This window comes from Aotus nancymaae, unplaced genomic scaffold (assembly GCF_030222135.1).
Source record: "Aotus nancymaae isolate 86718 unplaced genomic scaffold, 86718_ANA_hifiasm-v0.15.2.pri h1tg000041l, whole genome shotgun sequence".
Lineage (NCBI taxonomy): Eukaryota > Metazoa > Chordata > Mammalia > Primates > Aotidae > Aotus > Aotus nancymaae.
In genome coordinates, this window is record NW_026988455.1 from 25,700,009 (window position 1) to 25,721,028 (window position 21,020).

Sequence of the window (21,020 nt, forward strand, 5' to 3'; positions counted from 1 at the left end):
GGCACCAGCCACTGGAGGAACAGAGAAAATACAGCAGATGGGACAGCATCATGAGTCTGAGCATGAACTTAAACACAAAGCTGAAACAATGTGGCCCTCGCCTCCTATAGTGCAATAGCAGCTCATCCTACCGTGGCCATGGGGCCCCAGAGTGTGTCCTCACACAGGGTCCCAGTATGCACCTTAGGTCAAGTATATGGTGGCCAGTCAGGTGCTCTGCTAAATTAAAGGCCATGTGTCACACTAAACTTGGAAGAGAAAAATACATAAAAGTAATCAAATTCATTATTGCTAACTTGATCTCAGAGAACCCAAAGTCTTAAGCTTTCTATAAATATAATATTATTGATAAAAACATGTCCTTAATTGAATTTGCCATCAGAAAAAACCAGAAGCCTCTAAAAGCAAAAATAAAGGAGTCAGCTGGGCATGGTGGCTCATGCCTGTAATCCCAGCATTTTGGTAGGCCAAGGCGGGTGCATCACCTGAGGTCAGGAGTTCAAGACCAGCCTGACCAACATGGTGAAACCCCATTTCTAATAAACAACAACAAAAAATTAGCTGGGTGTGGTGGTGCATGCCTGTAATCCCAGCTACTCAGGAGGCTGAAGCAGGAGAATCGCTTGAACCCAGGAGGCAGAGGTTGCAGTGAGCTGAGATGGCGCCACTGCGCTCCAGCCTGGGCAAAAAGAGCAAAAAAATTCCACTTAAAAAAAAAAAAAAAAAAAAAAAAGGAGGAGTCTTTCCCATGAGCCAGTCTTCAACGGAAAACATGTTCAGCTGACACACTGTGCTCTAAGTCAATCTCTGTTTAACTGAGTCTCCCCAAATAAGTTATTGGCCTTAACATTTATTATAAATTTAAGAAACATCAGGAAATAAAAACATGAATAAGCTGTGTCCCTCCCTTCCTAAAGTCAGGTAGTTGAGATCCAGTGGGAGGGACGGTCAGTCATGCCTGCACAGGCAGTGCCAGCCCAGTGGGTGAGGCAGACCCCCAAAAGAAGCAGGGGCAATGGGGACTGCGCCACACAGGGTTCCTGACCAAGTAAGAGGGCATAGGGCTTCCCAGCCAAGCCTCTCACTGCCAGAGCCAGAAGCTATGAGTGCAGCAGGATGCCAGCTTGGAGGGACCAGGTGAAACCACTGTTTTCAATGAGAAATAGGAATACGCAGCAGCAGTGTTGGGGTGGATCCTCCCATGCTGCACTGGGAGGGCCAGGGCAGCAAAGTTCCCACAGCAAGGAACCTCCAGCTCTAAAAGCCTGGCTTCTAAATGCCATCCCCCACTTGGAGGAACGAGGGCTGCTTGGAGAAATGGAGATACCAGGGGTGAGGCAGAGAGACACAGGGGCAAGCAGAACATCTGTGGAGAAGTAAAGAGGTGCTCAGAGAAGACAACAAAGGCCAGCTGGCAAGGTAACAAGGGGAACATCAAAACAGGCGATGGTGCAGTGAGTTGAGGGCCCCCAGAGAAACAGAAGGCTCTGAGTCCATGCTGCTACAAACATGCTAGCTGTCTGAGAAGTGAAACCTTTACAGGGCCTCCAAGCACTTCCACATGAGAGTCACAAAAGATGAGAGCAGCTCCACACAGAGAAGCCACAGACACCCTGCACCAAATCCTCAGAGCCGTGTCCTGCCTAATGGGACAGGAGATGTGCACCTCCAGGCAGGGCATCACTCCTGAAAGCAAAGAGAGGACCTGGAACAGGAACAGGTTCCTTGTCATGAAGGACACTATTGGGACAAGCCTAACAACTCTGAAGGGTGGAATGGACTACAGCATCACTATGGATTGATTTTGATGGCTCTATGGTAGTTATAAAGTAAAATGCCCTAATTTGTTAGAAAATCAGTAAAGTAAGTTAAAAAAAAAAGGTTTCTGTATTGTACTTGCAACTTTTCTCTATGTTTGAAGTTCTTTTAAAACCAAATCAAATCAATCAACTACAAAACCTAACGAACATCTAGTACGTATCCTAACTCAACTGAACTCCAAAACATCAACAGTATCTACCCATACACCTGAGCTGTGGGCTATGAGGGCACAGATGCAGAGACATCCCAGCTGAAGCACACCAGCACCCAGACCTGGGTTTCCAGATACCTTCTTCATGACAAGGAACCAGGGCTGCTCTTTGGAGAGATGGCTGATGCTGGAGCAAGGAAACACAAAGCATGCCTGAAGCATCTCATAGGGCCAAAAAGTAAGGAAGCTCTCCCCAGACAAGAGGATGGTGTGTGTCACAAAGGCCAACCTAAGACAGTTCCCAAGGCCAGAGCCGGGACAATGTGAGCAAGGGTAAGGCAGAGCTGGATATAACCCCAAGTGAATTGATTATGACTCTGTAAAAAGAGGACAGGAGTCCATACTGATATAAATACAGTCATGTGCCACACTAATGTGTTGGTCAACAACGGACCACATACATAATGGTGGTCCCATAAGATTGTAATACCATATTTTGACTGTACTTTTTCATGTTTAGATATACAAATACTCACCATCATGTTTGTGTAAAAACACTATGATGTTTTGTACAATGACAATCACCTAATGGCACATTTCTCAAAATGTATCCCCATCATTAAGCGATGTGTGACTGTAAATGATTAAATAAATGAAGGGGGAAGATGAGGCACATTTTCCCTATAGAAGAATTCCAAATAATATATAATAAGAATCTCCTCTTATAGCCTTCAAAATCTCCAATATTTAAATAATAAACTATGTTTAAAATCATTATATAATATTTATATACCATACATGCTTACAAAATATACCTACAAACATACGGTAGCATAGCTATTAAAATCTAGACTGCATTTACATAGCCTATATTTCTATCACATATATAAATGTGGGATAAGGATAAATTTCAACAGACAACATGATTGATCTGGAATAAACTTTACATCCTCTCTAGAACTCATCTGACACTGTGGTCACAGCCCCTACAACTGGCTGGGACACAGGTCCCAGCTCCCATGCGTGGCACCCACCGTAAGACGCAGCAGAGCACCATGAGGTGAGTGGGCACGTTGGCAGGGTTGAGCATGGCCGGGGTGTCTGACCTCATGCAGGCCAGGAAGGCCCTCATCCTGCGGTTCTTGTCCTCCACCGCCTTGCCCAACCATAGCCTCTTCAGGTTGGGACAGGTCCACTCCCTGAAGGCAAGAGCTTCAACCAATTCCGGGGTTTGAGGAGATTTCCCTTTGTAAGCTGCCCATTCTTTAATGATCACTGGTGAGACTACAGAAACAAAAAACCAGAGAAGACACATTCATGCATCATTCACCTACTTTCAGTCTTAACAAACATAAGCAGCTCTAGTAATTGGTCTGAAGAAATTGCCTCTCAGGTAACAATGCATTCTCTCCCTAGCAAACCACCAACCGTCAAGTCCTCGTGGGTATTTTGTTTGCCCCTCTATTCCATGCAATTAACAGCTCGTTCAGATTTTAGGCCACAAACAAGTTTCATCCAATCAAATCATGCCTTGATTTCCTCATATAATTAATGTGTATAAATCAAGATGTTAGACAAAATCCATTTTAACATTTTACATCTACAAATAGTTTTAGTTATAACAATTGGTGTCATTCACAGAAGTATGTGGTTATCTAATTATTTTTACATGCCACATCCAATTTGGATAGCTAATCTCTTTCTACATAGATAAATACTCTCACAAATTAGATTTGAGAAATAATTTGTATTCAGTAGCCACTTTACTGAACTTCCCACTTTAACAAATTTAACTGTTAAACTATTTTTAAGACTGGCCATAAAACACAAGCAGATGCACATATTGCAAGTGTTGAAGTCCCAGATGATGCCAGCACACAGTAATTCTATTCAGCAAGACTTCAGACAGAGTATAAAGTTATCCAACACTTGGTCTCAAAAAAGACAAGAAATTCTAAGTTGACATAACACAAAAACAATACCTTTTATCCACAAATGTTTTACTGTTAGTCAATTAATTCTTACAAATACATAAACATCCACATTTTCCCAGTTGATTTCCCAATAAATTAAGGAAAAAACAGTGACAAGGAAATAAAACAAAAACAATCCATACTGCATAGTAGAATGTTAAAATTTCATCAACTGCACTGAGGTAACGACCCAATAGGGAAATCTGAGTGTGCATTTCATAAGTAACAAGTGGTTCACTTTAGTTGAATAAACACCAGAACCACAGCAGGGCCCAGTGTGGCCCCTTGCCCAGTGCTGCTACAGATGAGCAAAGGCACCATCCCTGGCTAACACACTCCAGTACACAGCCCACTCCAAGGTCAGTGGCTGTTCGGAGACCAGGATGCTACCATAAACTCTAATTTGATCTTCGACACATTCATTCTATCCAAATTACATTAATCTATCTGGGTTTGTCTTCTCTAAATTAATACCTAAGGCATTCTGAAGAATCCAAAAGCAGGACAGAGTTAAATGTATTACTGGCTAATCTCCAGTTCCACTCTGAGTCTAAACATAGTCAGGCAATACAATAATCTCTTAAAATGTCATGAAAAATGCCAGGAGTTAAGATACTTGGATACACACTTTCTCAGCAACAGAAAAAAAAATGCTTAAACACATTTCACTATCTGACAAGTCAGGTAACAGTGTCACATATAGGAACACATTGAGTCAAGATCTCACTGCAAGGGCTCTGTGACAAGCTCTTCTGGAGCCAACTCCAGACAGTGTCCCCTTACATGAAGCCTGCAGGGTACAGCTGGGGTACAAGTTAAGGCAGTCACCGAAAATTTTCCTTTTACAAAAATGTTACTGCTCTTATTAGGCAAATGTCTGTCATTACATTTGAATATCTTAGTGTTTAGATGTTAAAGGACTATTTCAAACACTCCAAATGCTTAAAGTCCATCAAGTCAAAACACAGACATACATGTATATATAAATACATGCTTATTTGTTTTTATTCAGTACTTTTAAGTGTAGATATAAAACCAATAAAGTCTCCATCACGAAGCAGACCCTGTCGTTGGACGCACAATCTAAGGCACCACCCCCACTCCAATCCTGTGGATCTCCAGCACAGCTCAGCTTCCGGAAGCTTTCCCAGAAGTAGTGTTGGAACATACAGGATCATCTCCACAACCACCACTACCACGCACAGGCCTTCCTGTGAGCCGACCCTGCCTTCCCACCTGTGATCCAACACCAAGGCTGCTTGGCCCCAAGAGAAAACAGACAAGGGGGGGCTTCCAGAATGAGCTGTTTGCCAATATGCTATGTTGCTATCAGATTACTCCACATACACCCACCTCACAAACACACAGGACACACATTTCATACCACACACACATCACATACTTCACATAACATACCCACCCCCAACAAACCCCACCTCACACATCCCACCACCACACACACACCACAATACACACACTGAAACATACCACACACACAGAGCATGGGTTTAGGTTGTGCCTGTCAGGAGTCCCCTAGGGGTTTTCAAGAGAGCCATAATTAATAAACGCATCTTTACTTTGTCATTTTTTTCTTTCCCTTTCATCGACTCTGTTCTCACCTCTCTTTAATCATTTTAGCAATCATTTATGTTTTGTTTTCATTCTAGGAAAAAAAAAAAACTATTGGTAGAAGATTTTTCTTCTCAATTTCAAAACCTTTAGGCCTCTGCAGACTTCCTCCCACGAGGCCCTAGGTCACACAGTGAAGTGGAGGTCACAAGCACTAGTCCTAATGCATGGTATCCTCAGAAACATGCACTCCAGCTGCAGGCTCCAACAACTCTCCACATTAGAGATCTGAGGGCCTCCTGTATGTCTGAATGAGCCTGGTCTGGCACTGTGTCTCAAGACTCTACACAGCTCAGACAGAAACAGGTGAACATATTCCTGAGAGCCGAAACGACTCTTGTTGATGGACTCACAGCAATACTCCAGCCAAAGGCTGCCCCGAGTCCTATAAGGGCTCAGAACTGTCTTGGGTAAGCCTGTAGACACAGTAGGGACAGAGGGGGGATAGTGTCCTCTTTCACAGCACTAAGCATGTTGTTGCCCATGTGCAACAGTCATGACAAGAACAGCAAGTCCAATTCAAGAAATACATGTCTTTATCAAAAAAAATAGATGTGACTGACACAAAGGCTTGCCCCAGAAGCAAAGGTGCTCATCTCTAACAGAGATCTTCTGAGTCTTCCACCACAGAAGAGAGGTAGAACCTTAGGCCAATCAGTTAATCAGTATTTACGGAACATCTACTATGTGCCATGTAGGGCTGGGGCAAGGGGGAGGTGGAAAATCTGCATGGGCGTGTGCCTGAGAGGGAGGGTCTCCTTGAGTTCTCAGACCTCAGCCTAGATCCAGGTCTAAGATAAGAGGTCACAACTGACTTTGCAATACAGTTGATTATTAAATATAAAAAGCACCTAGTGTCTCTCATTATGTAGAGAAAACTGCATGAGACTGATTCACATTTTATACATTATTTACATTAATTAAAAATTAGTGCTTATGAAGAATTCCAAGGGACATCCAGTTTTCAGGTTGACACTGCACCCTCAAAGGTGGAAGGAGTTGAGGAAAGAAAAAAGCTTGGTTCTGCTTTACAAATCACCTGCAAAGGGGCAGCTGAAGGACAGCCACTAGAGATGGGAGCACCTGCTGCTCTTCTCTCTGGGCTTCTTAGCCCTCCTGGTATTACTCAACCCACAGGAAATAAGCAAATAAAAGTAGCCAACTCACAGCAAGGTACTTGAGTCTTTACAGAAACCTGTGGGTATGTGGGCTTGCCCATGGCGCTGGGCTCCAGCACATCCTGGGTGGGTACCATCTGGGAGTTAGAAAAAGCATGGTGGTATAAAATGAACTCTGTACTGGAAGTTTTGAAGAGAAACATGTTCCTACTGTGTCTTATTAAAACAGTAAGAGATTCCTGGAGGTCAGCTCATCTAGCTGAAGACCTATGAATAAATCTTGTGTAACACTGTCAACAAATATTAATCTCATCTTTTCAACTATCAGAAAAATTCACTACTTCAGGAATTAGCCTAGTTCTAAAAGAATGAATATTAAACTGTCTTCTTTACCTTACACTAAACTGAAGTTTTACACTGGCAAAAACAACTCTAGGGCAGACATGTTACTGGAGGCTAAACTTGTAATGCATTTTCCTTACAGAAAGCACCCCTTCAAAATACAATTTGGGGCCATAAAATACTATCATACTTAAGCTGTCATAAAAACTCAAAGTCTTCCATCGGATGTTACTCATCTTCTTTTAGTAGCACATGTAACATGACAACTAGGCCAGGTGTGGTGGCTCACGCCTGTAATCCCAACACTTTGGGAGGCCAAGGTAGGTGGATCACCTGAGGTCAGGAGTTCCAGACCAGCCTGACCAACATGGAGAAACCCTGTCTCTACTAAAAAAAATACAAAATTAGCTGGGCAGGGTGGTAGGCTCCTGTAATCCTAGCTACTCGGGAGCCAAAATCATGCCACTGCACTCCAGCCTGGGTGACAGAGGGAGATTCCATCTCAAAAAAAAAAAAAAAAAAAAAAAAAAAGCTATGACAACTAAGCCACCTTGGAAATCTGTTATAATGCTGACTTTGGATCTATACCAGCCCAGGAATAATATACATGGTTCATTTTGTACGCCAAACCCAACTTGCTGGAGTGGCCACCTATAAGACCGTATTATTAAAGTATGTCTCTAAGCTTACTGCCAAAGCGCCACCATTAATTAGCAATGCCCACTAAGGGAGCAGGAGAGAGAGCTGCAGCATGCATGCACGCATGTTCATAGGTGAGGAAGAGATGTGTAGAGATGAATGGCTTCCAAGATGGTGGCTGACTAGACTTCTGGTTGTGTGTATTTAGGGAAGAGCCACTATTATACGTGCCGAGCTTTCCTGGGATTGTTATGATCATAAACAACAACAAAAACCTCCAACTCATTTATATCAGGGCAGAAACAGAAAAATGGACATAATGAAGACTGTTCTTTCCTTCTAATAGAAAAACTGTCCCTTAACTTCTAAGCAGCCCCAGCATGTAGGTAGCAGGTTGAGTTCTCCTTCTCAGGCTGACACATCGGTAAGCACCCTCTTCAATTCTCAAATGGGATATTTTCTTAAACCTTTGATATTTGAGGATGGAGCAGTCCATTGTCCACAAAAATATAAATGCTTAGTAAGGCACAGGACATGTAGCAGAATACGGTATTACAGACATGTGGATCAATGCTGTTCCTATTCCTCATTCTATGTATGTTATTCCTACTATATTAGAAACCCAAAAGTTCAAGGATTGGCAAGTAACCCTGGTTAAAAAAAAAAAAAAAAAGAGTTTGAGGACTTATGAAATAAATATTAATCCAAAAGAGTAATATTACAGATTGGCCTGTCATATCATTTGGCTTCCTCAGCAATCATCTCTTGTGCTGATCTACTCAAAGTTCTGTGAAAAAAAGTCAATGCTGCTCCTAGAAATCTTTGTAGAATAAAGAAATTCAGACAGACTTACTAACAGCCTTCAAAGAAATCATGGGGAAAATGTTTACAATCCCAATTTTCACACATATTAAATCAGCACAGTAATATTGATTAAACTATTACTTCATAATATAATCCACAGTGAGCAGACTTATTTTTTATTAGCATTTCCAATTATTAGCACAAATAAAAACATTTCTAAAGCAAACTGTACCAGGAAAAATTACTCCTTTTGGCTTTTCTTGGTGGTTTAAAACTACAGGAATAAATACAGGAAAATCTTTCATAAAAATAGTACTCATCATCTATAAACTTCTTCCCTCATTCCATAAATTTATTTCATGTGTGTATAATTTTTATCTGTCTACTTTTTATAAGTCTGTTTCTCTTACTTAATTTTGAGGTACTAGGGAAGACTTTTATAAGAAATAGGAGGCAAGAAACGAAGGCCAATTTTATTAAGTGGATAATGTTAATTTAAAAAATGTGCACATCACTGAGCTTTACTTTCTGAACTTTGTGCTCTTCAGTTATTGCTGGGGATACTTATTACCCTACAATCTTTTAAAATGTAGGCCTTTTACTCTGTCTTGTTTGCCCTCAAACCACTGCAGCCTCTCCCACTGACCCTTGGAGAGGAAGAACCTCAGTGACTGAGAGCGACCAAGAAGCACCCTGAAGGAGGAAAAGCCATTGAGGCACATAACCACTTCCACCACAGGAATGAGTAGAAGAAACTCGCTACAGCACCTGTATTTTTGCAAGATGAAAGCTTCAAAGCCAAGAGTTCTTGTGTCAGACCCCGGGCTCGTCTCCAGGCCCAACCTTTATTCCAGCATCAACAGAAAAGGTCCCTGGGTTCCACCCTCCCTACCAGCAGGTGCCACTATCACTGTGGAGCACGTCTGCAGGAATCTGAATGCCCCTGAGTGTTAATAGTGCTCTTCCACATGCACCACTGGCAGGGCTTAGAATTCCAAGGCATATACTGCCATGATAAGCAAATATTTTTCTGAATTTCCTAAGGTGAAATTACAGAACTTAGGGATGGAAAGAAAGGGGTGGAAAATAAACTACCAGCATGTAATACAACATGACTTTCAAAAGGTTGGAATTTTTATTTTTCTTATTTTTATTTTTTTTGCTATCACCTAGTTCAGGAGAAGAAGGGCTAAAAATTTTTAAGGGTATAATATCCTACTTTCACCATATAGTGACTTTAAAAATGAAACTTTGGTAAATCACAGGAATGTTAACTGTAAATTATGAACACTTGATCATATACCTTAATCACTGACTAGGCTTCCAAATGAATACATGTCTTAAATTTGCTGACAGTTAAATATTTTTAAGCAACCCTTAAGACTTCAACATGCTTGCCTTTTCAATAGTTCTTTCTGATAAGAATGCCATCTTGGGACATTCTTTATTATTACAGTGACCATTAATAGGAACATTTATCTCCACAGATAAGGTTCTGAAGCTATTTTAGATCACAGATTTTCCATTCATAAATGGCCACACCAGCTGCTGGAGCAGCAGGCTCTCTCTGGAGCCTATATGCAGAGGGCTGGGTTGCCAGATCACATCAGAAATCCAAGGAAGCGGGGTCAGGGGAGAACAATCCTTCACAGGGACATGTCCTTCCAGGGCTCCTTTGGCTCATCGATCTTCTTCTACTATGCCAATAATTTCATTCAACCTATATGTGGTCCAAGAGTGGCCACAGATTAGACAGCAAGTTTCAACAAGATCTAAATACAATCATTTTCCCATCTAGTCAATCAAGAACTCCTGAGCAACTTTTCAATGTCAGCTTCATTGTGGCACAAACATTTTCCTGTCCTATTTAGAGTGTCAAGAAGTTATAGCACTCTCATTAGTACAAAAATATGCAACCAATTAACAGATATTTCAAGTAATTAAGTTCAAATAAATGGCCTGAGCAGGGTCAGTATTTAGTCAGCTAAAATCTAATGAACAGGTTACATGAAAGGCATTTTAATGCATGCAATGCTCATGAACATAGATCACACTGTGCACATTACTCAATTCTCAAACAAGGTTGGTTTTGAGCAAGTTGAGAGCATTCAGGCTTAACAATCATAAGAGAGTCTCAAAACAAAAATTTCACTTCTGGAGAGTTGGTGTTCCAATTAGGGTGATTATCACAGATGCACTGACATAAAAACCTGTTTTATAGGCTTGTTTTCCCTCATGAATGTAACTGACGCATAAAACAAGTTCAATTTTATCAGCTCCCTATAAACACCTATACTCCAAAGCTGCTTACAAAAATCTCACCCACTGAAATTACACTACTGAGTAAGGTCTCTCAAATTCTAAACTCAGAGGTCAAAGCTACACATTTTCCATTCAGAAGTAAATTTTTATTTGTCATAGCACAGTAATAATGCATTTTTTAAAACACTTAAGTTCTAGGGTCTTAACTGTCTAGGCAAAGGTCATCTGCACCACCCACTTAAAGCCTTCATTTCTGTTTTTTGGTTCGGTCCACACATCACTATTCCACTCATCTTTCTAAATGGAAACATCATTTGTACCAAAGCTTCAATGGCCCCCTATTTCTACAGAAAAGTCAAAATCAAAGTTTATAAATTACTTGAGCAGAAAAGACTGCAATTTGTTTAGCACTGACCTTTCAAAGCATCTCAGCACTTATCCACACTCTCACACAACAGAGTTTAATTTTCTGACACACCAAGCTGGGTCTTCATCTCCAATAAGCTGTGTGTACCTAAACCAATTATTCATTCTTTCACTGTCTGCTGTGCACTGCTCTAAGAGTAACATACACAATAGCAATAGACATAAATGTTTATGAAATCACTCTAAAAATCTCATTTACCATTGAAGAAGTACTACGCTACCACTGGTTAAAGCACAGCCTCCACAGTGGAGAAAATATCCATGATCCATGAACAATTCATAAGTGCAGCTGGCTGGGCCCCTGTCCTTTTCCTCAGTGCTAGCTGACTCCCTTTCCCAAACCAAACCTGAGGTATCCTTATCCCCAATTCTTCCTGCCTTCACCAACAAAGATGGCCCCAAAGTATGGACTCCTGCCTCTGCTCCTCCTTCCCAGCTATGTCTACTAACATAAACTCTTTATCAGAACTTACTATTTTTTCCTATTCTGTTTGATAATTTTACTTCACCCCCACTAAATCCTACCCATTGGTCAAAAAAATAACATAACAATAACCAAACTATTCAGTCTCCCATCCCGAAAAAGAAAGAGGAGGAGAGAAGGGAAGTTCTCATTTTGAAGATACAGCCTTCCTTTGGCCATCTCAGCCACGTCTCAAGAGAAGATCCAGTGCCACCTGCCGCCACCATCCTGTTCTGTGTTCTCCTGTGTCCCTTTCCTCCTCCATCTACATCAATGGCACCCCCATTCGCTTGAGTCATTTCAGACTTCCCAAACCCTTCTTGTCTTTTCTTCCTTTTGATGGCTCCATTCCAGTGACCTCTGATTCCAGCTGGAGTTGGCCTGCTCAGAGAAGGTCGGAGCAGTCTGACATCATGAAAGCTGTGGCTGTGGCCTTTCCTGGCTTCCACAATCCTTGTCTCCCCTTCCATCCCCCACTACCCATGTGTTCTGCACATTCTGGACTTTCTGAGAGCTTTCCCAACTGTGCATTAACAGGAAAGCCTCTCCCAGGCTCAGCCAGAGACCTCCCAACCTAGACAAAGACAGCTGATGAGGAGCTACCATAGGAAGCACCATCAGCCATGCATGCTGCAGACAGGCAGCACACCAATGACGCCAAATGGCCCAATACTGGAGGGGTAGGAGACAGTCATACCTGACTCCATGGGACAGCACAGAACCCACAAAGCCCATTCCTATTCAATCCGAGGTGATCACTGGAAAACCCTGAAGGAGTTTGCTGTGTAAAGGTAACTCTGTTTCTAGAACACACAAACAAAAAAAGAATACCTTCTACCACAAAGCCATTGCAGTGCTCTGAAGCTGAGGACAGAGGAGCTGCAGCAGCCAGGATGTCACAGGATTTGAGACTAGACAGAGCCTGCAGCACAGTTATACTAAGCTCAAGAGAGAGGAAAACTAAAAGAAAAAAAAGGGGCTCTGAGGGCCTGGTCAGGTTGCAGGAGAAGTGAAGAGTAGTGACAGACCAGGAAAAGTGATCAGCCATGTGCAAAGTAAGAAATGCCATCCTTTTGTGAGCAAATGGATTACACAATGTGAGAAAAGAATGAGAAAAGGTACATTGAAGGATGCCCTAAACATCTGAGAAGAATGTCATTTACAATGTTCATTGTTCCACATGGTTATCTCCAGCCATCGAAGACACAGAGAGTCGAGATGCTCAGAGCCCTGCAGAGCAAGCATCACCTCCTGCCAGTGACAGTCACACCAGCAGCTCAGCAATCACTCTTAGGACAACTATTACCGAGGAAGGGTAGTGAGAAGTGCTTCACTTTAAAGCCTTAGAGATTACAAGTTTGTCATAGTAATTGCAAACAAAAAAATTTAAAATCTAATTAACTTAAAGTTCCAAAGCTCAGTACTGCACACAGTCAGTGCTGATAAGGAGCTTCACCAATTCAGGAGGCTTGCATTGACCCACCACAAGACAAATAATCTGTAACTAATTATCCATGGCTCAAAGAATGATCTAGTAATTTACAATTTCCACAATTCATAATATTCTTATTTTAGACTGTATGTTTGAGGATCTTTTCTATATTTCCAACTAAATGTACAGTTACTTTTACATTCCTTACATTAGGAGATAAAATTATCTAGAACAGAAAGGCATCGTTTTCTCCAAATATTACACACAGGCCCACTAGAAGATAAAGAAAAATGCTTTGATCTCATCTTTGACCAACTTTTTCAAACACTCCTTTTCGGTGTTTCCACCTTAACCCCCGACTCCCAGAGTTGATTAGCTGGAAGTGCACACGTCTCAGAGGACTCCGAGACAAATCATCACAATCCTGCGACGATCCGTGAGTCTCACGACCTTCGCTACAGCTGCAGAGCCATGCGCGGTGGCACTCCAACAGCACAAACATGGCCAACCAAAGACCTGCTGGAAGTTTTCTCCAGGACCCTGGCCTTCTGGAGAGAGCAGATCTGTGCCTCATGAAAACCAGAGCACAGAAACACACTCGTCCCGATTACCAAGACGTGGTAATTACAGAGAGTGGAGGCAATTCAAGTCTGCTTTCAGATCAACATTCACTTTAAAGTGTAAACCTGTTTTATTATTTTACTGAATAAACATCATTATTGGAATGTTACTAAGGAAGAAAGTCTGTGGCTTCTCCTCCTTTGCTAAGAGCCTTTACCCTGGCCTACTGCCCCGATGATGGCCCACCTCCTTTACACAGAGGCACTCGGGGTCAACTCAGTCATGATTCTTCTAAGGCTTTAGAAAATGCACAAGAGATTACGAGGTACCGAGGAAAACAAACAATGGATTGTTACAGTACATACATTCTGGTGGAAGTCTGTTCTTTCTAAAAGCAAGTCTCTCAGTTTTCTTTCTGCTTTCTGCCAAACTAAACAGGACTCCGTAAACATACTGACGAACTGGCCTATAGAGCAGAGCGGCCGGAGGCAGGTCCTTGTTGGCTTCATCTTCAATAGAAACAGCAATTTTGATTTCACCCTTTGCATGGAAGAAAGCAGAATAACATTGCACATTTTTCATGTTGCATTTACAATACACTCACAAAAATATACTGTATCAACTCCAGTTAATGACATTGCAATTCCTTTCCAAATCAACTGCTTAACAACCTGCCTGCATCAAGATGTTTAGGAAGAGTCCATTTAGCAGGCTGTGGCCAAAGCATATGCTCAAAAAATCAAAATAAGATCTATATTATTTTATGTTTAATCCAAAACCAAGAACAAAAGAAAACCATGTAGATGTTCCAAAGTCTTTGAAACAATCTAGACAGATAACATCAGACAATAAACAGAATAGAAAAGACTGAGAACTTGCGAGTTTTATTTGGAGAGTCGGAATGGTCATATGCAATATAATTGATAATTTTCAGTGACCTACATGTAAACTGAAGAACTGAGTACCCTGAAAATATAACGATCAAATTTTCTTTACCAATGTGTCTCATTGCAGGTAAGGACATACACAGCCACTAGGGCAGAAAACAAAAGCACTCCACCTTTTTCATGTCCCAGGGCCAATGCAGCAAGAACCACATCTGACTCAGAATGTGCTGCCAGGAGACAAATAACTGGCTGTGGCCTATGGCAGCTGAGATTGTTGCCAAAATGCTGTGGTCATCTTTCTCAGGGATCTTATAGCATCAAGATACATCTCAAGATATTGTACAATAAATTTTATTTAATTATACTCAGAGCATAAAAATGCATTTATGATCTCAATGTCTATTAAGTTAACTGATATGTATATGTTAAATAATAACTTTGTAACATTTGTTCTTTCTTTCATGTAAATTTAATTTCAAAACTGATCTTTCCCCTTACCCTCCGTACTTTCATATTCATTAATCCAGTGGCTACATGTGTTCTAGCATTCTCATCTAGGGAATATTTTTCTTAATAATATGATGGTTTGTGAGTTCTCTTTATTACCATAAAGATGTATCGCACTGTAAATGTCTTAGCCTGGGCAATTTAATACCAGAGCCATTCAGCTAATAGGAAATAGTATACATTGTTGTATAAACTTTTCCCTGATAAACTAAAAAAAATTAAGTAGCATTTTAAAACCCGAAAAGACAATTACCTCAACCACGGTCATTTTTTATCTGTATTTGCCCTTGAAATTCACGAGAAATAAGGAAGCATGTCAGTACAACTTGCAACTCTCATATAGATCTAACCAACTATCCACGCATCAGATCCAGCAGTGTGGACGTAACAGGTGGCTCCTGGGGACCTTACATTTCAAACAGCCCCACGAGGAATCAGTGTTGTTTCTTTACATGCTATTTTGAAAGATGTCTTCCCAAAACTTTGGTTCCTTAAACTTAGCAAAATGCTTTCCCCACAACAATTACTTTTCACTTACCCTTTATAATTTATGTTGAACCTGAAAAATAAAATGTTCACCTTACAACCATAATCTGAAAAGTGATACTATAAATGCATACCCATATCAAATAATAGATGAGATTTAGATGAGATTTGGAGGCATTACAACTACAAAATAAATTAAAGGATCTGAGCAAATAGTACTGGCTAAATGTTTTCCATGTCCTTTAATTAATAAAAGTAAGCAATGTCTGTATTAGTCAATTAACAATTGAAGTCCACCTCAGGAGTATTAGGGAACAGGAGTTCACAGTGCATCTCTTGATTCCATTTTACAAACCACAGATAGGTTGTAGAGAATAGACAGAAAAGTCTGATTATATATGGTGGTATAGGTATTGAGTAAAACATGTTCATAATACATAATAGTAATAAACCAATTCTGCAGGATCAATCTAGTAACTGAGGTCACTTGTTAAACTGTGGGGCTAAGATTAAAAGTGCCAACATAAAGACTACAAATCACTGAGGAAATTTAAATACACATAGATACATTTGAGACACCAAGATTAAAAAACAAGTGATGCCACACTATATATATATATATATTTAAGCATACATTTGATAAGACACCAATAAAGTGAAATTATGACACTGTGTAAAACGATAGTTGCATTTTCTGACTATGCACATGTTAACAAAATCCTGCATTCCATTTTTTGCTCTTAGCACTATTAAAACTGCACTCTATGAGGTCATGGACAAGTTAAAACACATGAAGCACTATGAGCCATTCAAAGGGGGAGACATTACTTTCTAAGCACAAATGATAAAGAAATCAGATATTCTATCTGACATTAGAAGTAAACCTGAAGCTGCAGCACAAATGTGGTATAAGAAAATTCTGAAACTGAAATAAAAATAAAATTACAAGTCATAAAATAATGTGATGTATTATTTCATTAGAAGTATAAAAATATTTTATACTCAACTGAAGTAAAAAAGTGAGACTTTTCACAAGTTATTTTAAAACTGTATTTACAGTTCTAAATATTCATCTTTCATTCAATGTTTAGAAAGGGGAAAGTGAACTTTGTTTCAAATAGATTAGTACGATAGAAAAATGACTGAAAAAAGGACAAAAGGACAAAACACCCAAAGGAATGGCCACTCTCCAAATAAAAGAAGCCACTCCAGGGCCCCTTTGATAATACCTTCGTCAGGACATGGAAGATGTAGGGGTACATCAGCCCCTTCTTGTGCCTATGCTCGGCCACTCTCAGCACCTCAGGTGCGACGGGGGGCAGGGGAGGTGTGGTGATGTCCATGTGGTTCCTGGTGGGCATCGACAGGAGGCACGGGATTGGCTGGACAGTGCCCATCTGGCTTCCCTTGCCTTCGGCTAGTTGGCTTCCTGAAGAGGCAGTGGATGAGCCTTCTGCCTACAGTGCAGAGAGCAGACGGGAGGAAAACAAGTGTATGTCACATTTTCATCCATTTGAAGTATGTTAGGTGCCTGTTCACCTGCCAGACATGGAGGGGACAAAGATGAGTCCTGTCTTCGAGAGACCAGATTTGGTGCCACCCTAAAGACAGAGGAAACAGAGAGCACCCTGATCCAGTCCCTTTTCCTTGAACAGCCTCCCACACTGAAACAGCAACAACATCCCCTGTGCCACAGGAGAGCGCTGTTACTCCCCGCTGTTCTGTGTCTCCCTGCAAGTCTTCTATGTAGGGAAGCAGGAGCCTCAGTATCTTGTTTGGCTCTTACTTGTCCATCATCCATGTGGTCCATTCCTGTGTTTCTGCTTTTCTCAAATCCTTGCCTAAAGATCTCTACACAAACAGGAAAACTAACACTCTGAGAAGCAGTGCAGTTTGAACATAGTTACACAACCCTAACATGTAGAAATGGAATTCTAATCCTGGGCTGACTCTATGCCACAGCTGGTACTTAAACAACAAACAAAAACCCAAACTCAAGCACTCTCTGTAGTCATTATAAAGCCTTAGGTTAATAATTATACACAAGCAAAAATTAAACCAAAAAACTCCCCAAAACCTACTAAGCCACAGGGTAATGCCATTAAAAACAATGTCTCATATCTATGGATAATTACATAGAAAAAGGTACATGATACACTGTTAGGTGAAAACACCCATTCTGTAACAACTAAACCCCCAAACATGGAGTGTATGGACATGCACAGGAAAGAGGCTGGTACCCAAATTAACACAGTGATGGATTGCTGTTAGGCAGTAGAACTAAGGAAGGAAAATGGAAGGGAGACACTTTAGCACAGTCTGAACCGTCTGAACAGCTGCCCAAGAGCAATTATTATATGTATGATAAACTTTATCAGAATAAATGTTGGAAATAAGAACTTCTTACTGATTGAATTAATGCCACCCTAAAGACATATACAATTTTGTTTTGAAACAAAGTATATTATTTACAATGGTACATAACTAAGTGCTTAATTTTATCCTTTAAAACACAAAGTGCCAAAATTAGTCTTAAGAAGAATAACTCATAGATAATTCACCAGTGTTTTCTACACTCTCCATTCTATAAGAATATGGATGTAAAACAACTCAAAATGCTTTGGAAGTTGCTTTGAAAATAATATGTATCCACGAAGGATTTTTGTTACTTATTTGCAGAATAGTTATTTAATAGTAAGACTTCTTTAGACAAATGTCTGATATTAGGCAACCCTGCATATTAACCACCAAAACCTTCTAGCAGGAAACCTGCTCCTTCTTGGTAATCACATGTGGCAGATGTGGCTTTGCAAATTAAAAAGATATTTTTAGAGATCACTATTAATAGGCAGAAGTAGAAGAAAAGTGAGAAGGTCGGGCATGGTGGCTTACATCTGTAATTCCAGCACTTTGGGAGGCCCAGGTGGGGCCTCCCAAGATCACTTGAGGTCATGAGTTCGAGACTAGCCTGGCCAACATGGCAAAAAACCATCTTTACTAAAAATACAAAAATTAGCTGGGCGTGGTAGTGCATGCCTGTAATCCCAGCTACCAGGGAGGCTGAGGAAGGAGAATTGCTTGAACCCAGGGGACAGAGGTTTCAGTGAGCCGAGATCACGCCATTGCACTCCAGTCTGGGAGACAGAGCAAGACTCTGTCACCAAAAAAAAAAAATTTTTTAATTTAAAATTAAAAAAAAGAAAAAAGAAAAAAAGAGGGTAAGTGAAATTTAGCATCCCTGGTGCTTTCTCAGTGGATCTTCACAAAAACTGACAACAAATGTGGACTCAGGAAGTTCCCAAGCACCTTGTCTAAGATGATAGAGAGAGCAATCAATGGGGAAATGCATCAGGTGCCCATCATGCAGAGAGACTGGCAGGCTCGGGCATAGCTCTGAACACTTTCTTCCCCTCTTATCCCCTTTATAAAGGTTTACATGATCCGATTAAAAGAGAGAGAAATCATTTTTCACTAATTGATCACTAATACAGTACACTAATACAAAATGAGTCAGAACTCAAAAACTAAAAGGCATAGACTTTCTACCTTTATTTGGTCTCCTGGGTCTCCTCGTGCCTGAGGCTCTGAGTGGCTTCCTGTCTTCTCCCAGCCAATCTTGTTCCCGCTGATATGGCTAAACATAAAATGAGCACGATTACTGTTCAATCACTTTCACAAACCAGCTGTCAATGATAAGAAGGGCCTGAGTTAAGTCTACGGACTCATAATAATAATACTTTTAAAATAAACATGATGTTGAGAAATAATTCTATTATAGTAATATTTCTTCCTGCTTCAAAAGGGTAGGTGATAACCACATACTATGGAAAAGAAATTATCAAACATCTAACTTAAGAGTCACCAGGCAGTCTAGGGATGGTCTGTGATGTGCTTAGCACCATGGAGAATGCAGAGAAAACTAGTTCAGGCATCCCAGAGTGTGGTGGTCTGTCCCACTGAGAGCAGAATGTTAGCATACAATGGAGAAAGGAGGTAGATGAGCACGCTGATAGGGATGCATGAGTCAGCATGCTGGGAGATGCAAGGGGCAATAAATTACTAAATCCTGGCCTAGAAGTACATGGCAACATTGGCACAAACCTTGCTTATCTACCATAGGATGTAAAGAACAATAAGCATTCTCAAAGTGTTGTTAAGCTTAAGACTCACATGGAATGCTTATTAAGCATGCAGATCCCCAAGCACCCATATCCAGCATATCTGTCCCTAGAGTGTCTGGGGTTCTTGGAGGATAAAAGGATCTAGAGGATCATACATCCAGGATGGTGGGGCAGGGGAGGCCGAGTGTTAGGAAAAGTGCCAACCAAGGAGGGGACGCACCTCTCTACTAAAACTGGAGAGCCGAGGCACCATGCCAGCGCCACCTGAGATCACACAGAGCCTACACTTGCAAGCCTTAGTGTTGTTCTAGGTAGATTATCAATCTAAAAATAAATGTCATAATGTGAATGCTCATGTAACCTAACAATCACACTGTAAAATCTAAAATTCTGCCTGAAAAGCATCTTGACAAAAAACAGTTTTTGAGAAGGGCAATATATTTCAATAGGATAAGGATATTACTTTACAATTTGAAAAAAAAATTGAATATATGACAAAAGCCTTGCTTTGAAGAACAGATGGATAAAATTTTAGAGTATTTCTATATATATTTGTTTCATTTTACACCACTAATAATACCTTAAACTGACACTTGGAACCATGTACATAAACCAGACATTTCACTGACTCACACTGCGCTGAGATGCACTGAGACAGGCATCAGCTACAGGGAAGTGGAGTCAGTGATGTGGGCACTGTGCAGGAAGCCTGCGGTGCTCTCATAATCTCATACCCACCCCCATACTATAAATCTCTAATGACAAAATGATAAAATCCAGGCTCAGAGAGGAGGAATCTACCCACAGTCACAAATGAAGTAGCTGGATTCAAACCCAGACGCATTATTTCAAAGTATTGGCACCTGCTACCACAGCAGAGACGAACTGAGCCTACAGACGGTTTCACACATATGGGAGAATGCAGCAGGCAACCAACAGAAAGGGTGACTCTGGCAAGTCAGCTCGGCAGCTGGGGAAGCCCAGCACTACAGGACGGTGTATTCACAGGCTGTCAGAGAGGTGTGCCAAGGCCTCACTTCACTAGGAACGTTTGGAGCCTCTCCTGTACGACAGCCTGGGAAGATAGCAAACTGTTCTAGTCACTGAATGACTTATTTTCTACATCTTTCAGCAAGTTGGTGAGGCTAGGATGGAAATGCACTGGTGTTCACTTACACCAAGTACACCAGGGTATGTCATGTCACTCATGTTCCTGCCTGTCAGGGGTGTAGGGTTTTCCTTTATGGAGCAGAAAAGAAAGAGAACCTTAAGTAAAAGCTGACTCCTGTGTCAACAAAGAGCAAAGGCAAATAAAACCAAAATGAAAGAAAACAAATCATTAAATGTAGAAAAGAAAAGATCAAATTCACAGCAGAACTATCTGGCATATATAAATTT

General features: G+C 40.9%; 1 protein-coding gene across 4 annotated transcripts in view; it reads right to left on the reverse strand.

The window, feature by feature from the left end:
- The window catches only part of FAM120A (family with sequence similarity 120 member A), a 118,773-nt gene that overhangs the window by 22,814 nt on the left and 74,939 nt on the right, over window positions 1–21,020 (reverse strand). For all 4 annotated transcript variants that reach the window (XM_021671900.2, XM_012463587.3, XM_064361594.1 and 1 more), the window contains exons 8-11: window positions 19,048–19,135; window positions 16,731–16,958; window positions 13,987–14,161; window positions 3,007–3,256 (exon numbers count right to left, since the gene is read on the reverse strand). In XM_021671900.2, the coding sequence (XP_021527575.1) occupies window positions 3,007–3,256; window positions 13,987–14,161; window positions 16,731–16,958; window positions 19,048–19,135 (741 nt within the window). The remainder of the gene's footprint in view (window positions 1–3,006; window positions 3,257–13,986; window positions 14,162–16,730; window positions 16,959–19,047; window positions 19,136–21,020) is intronic.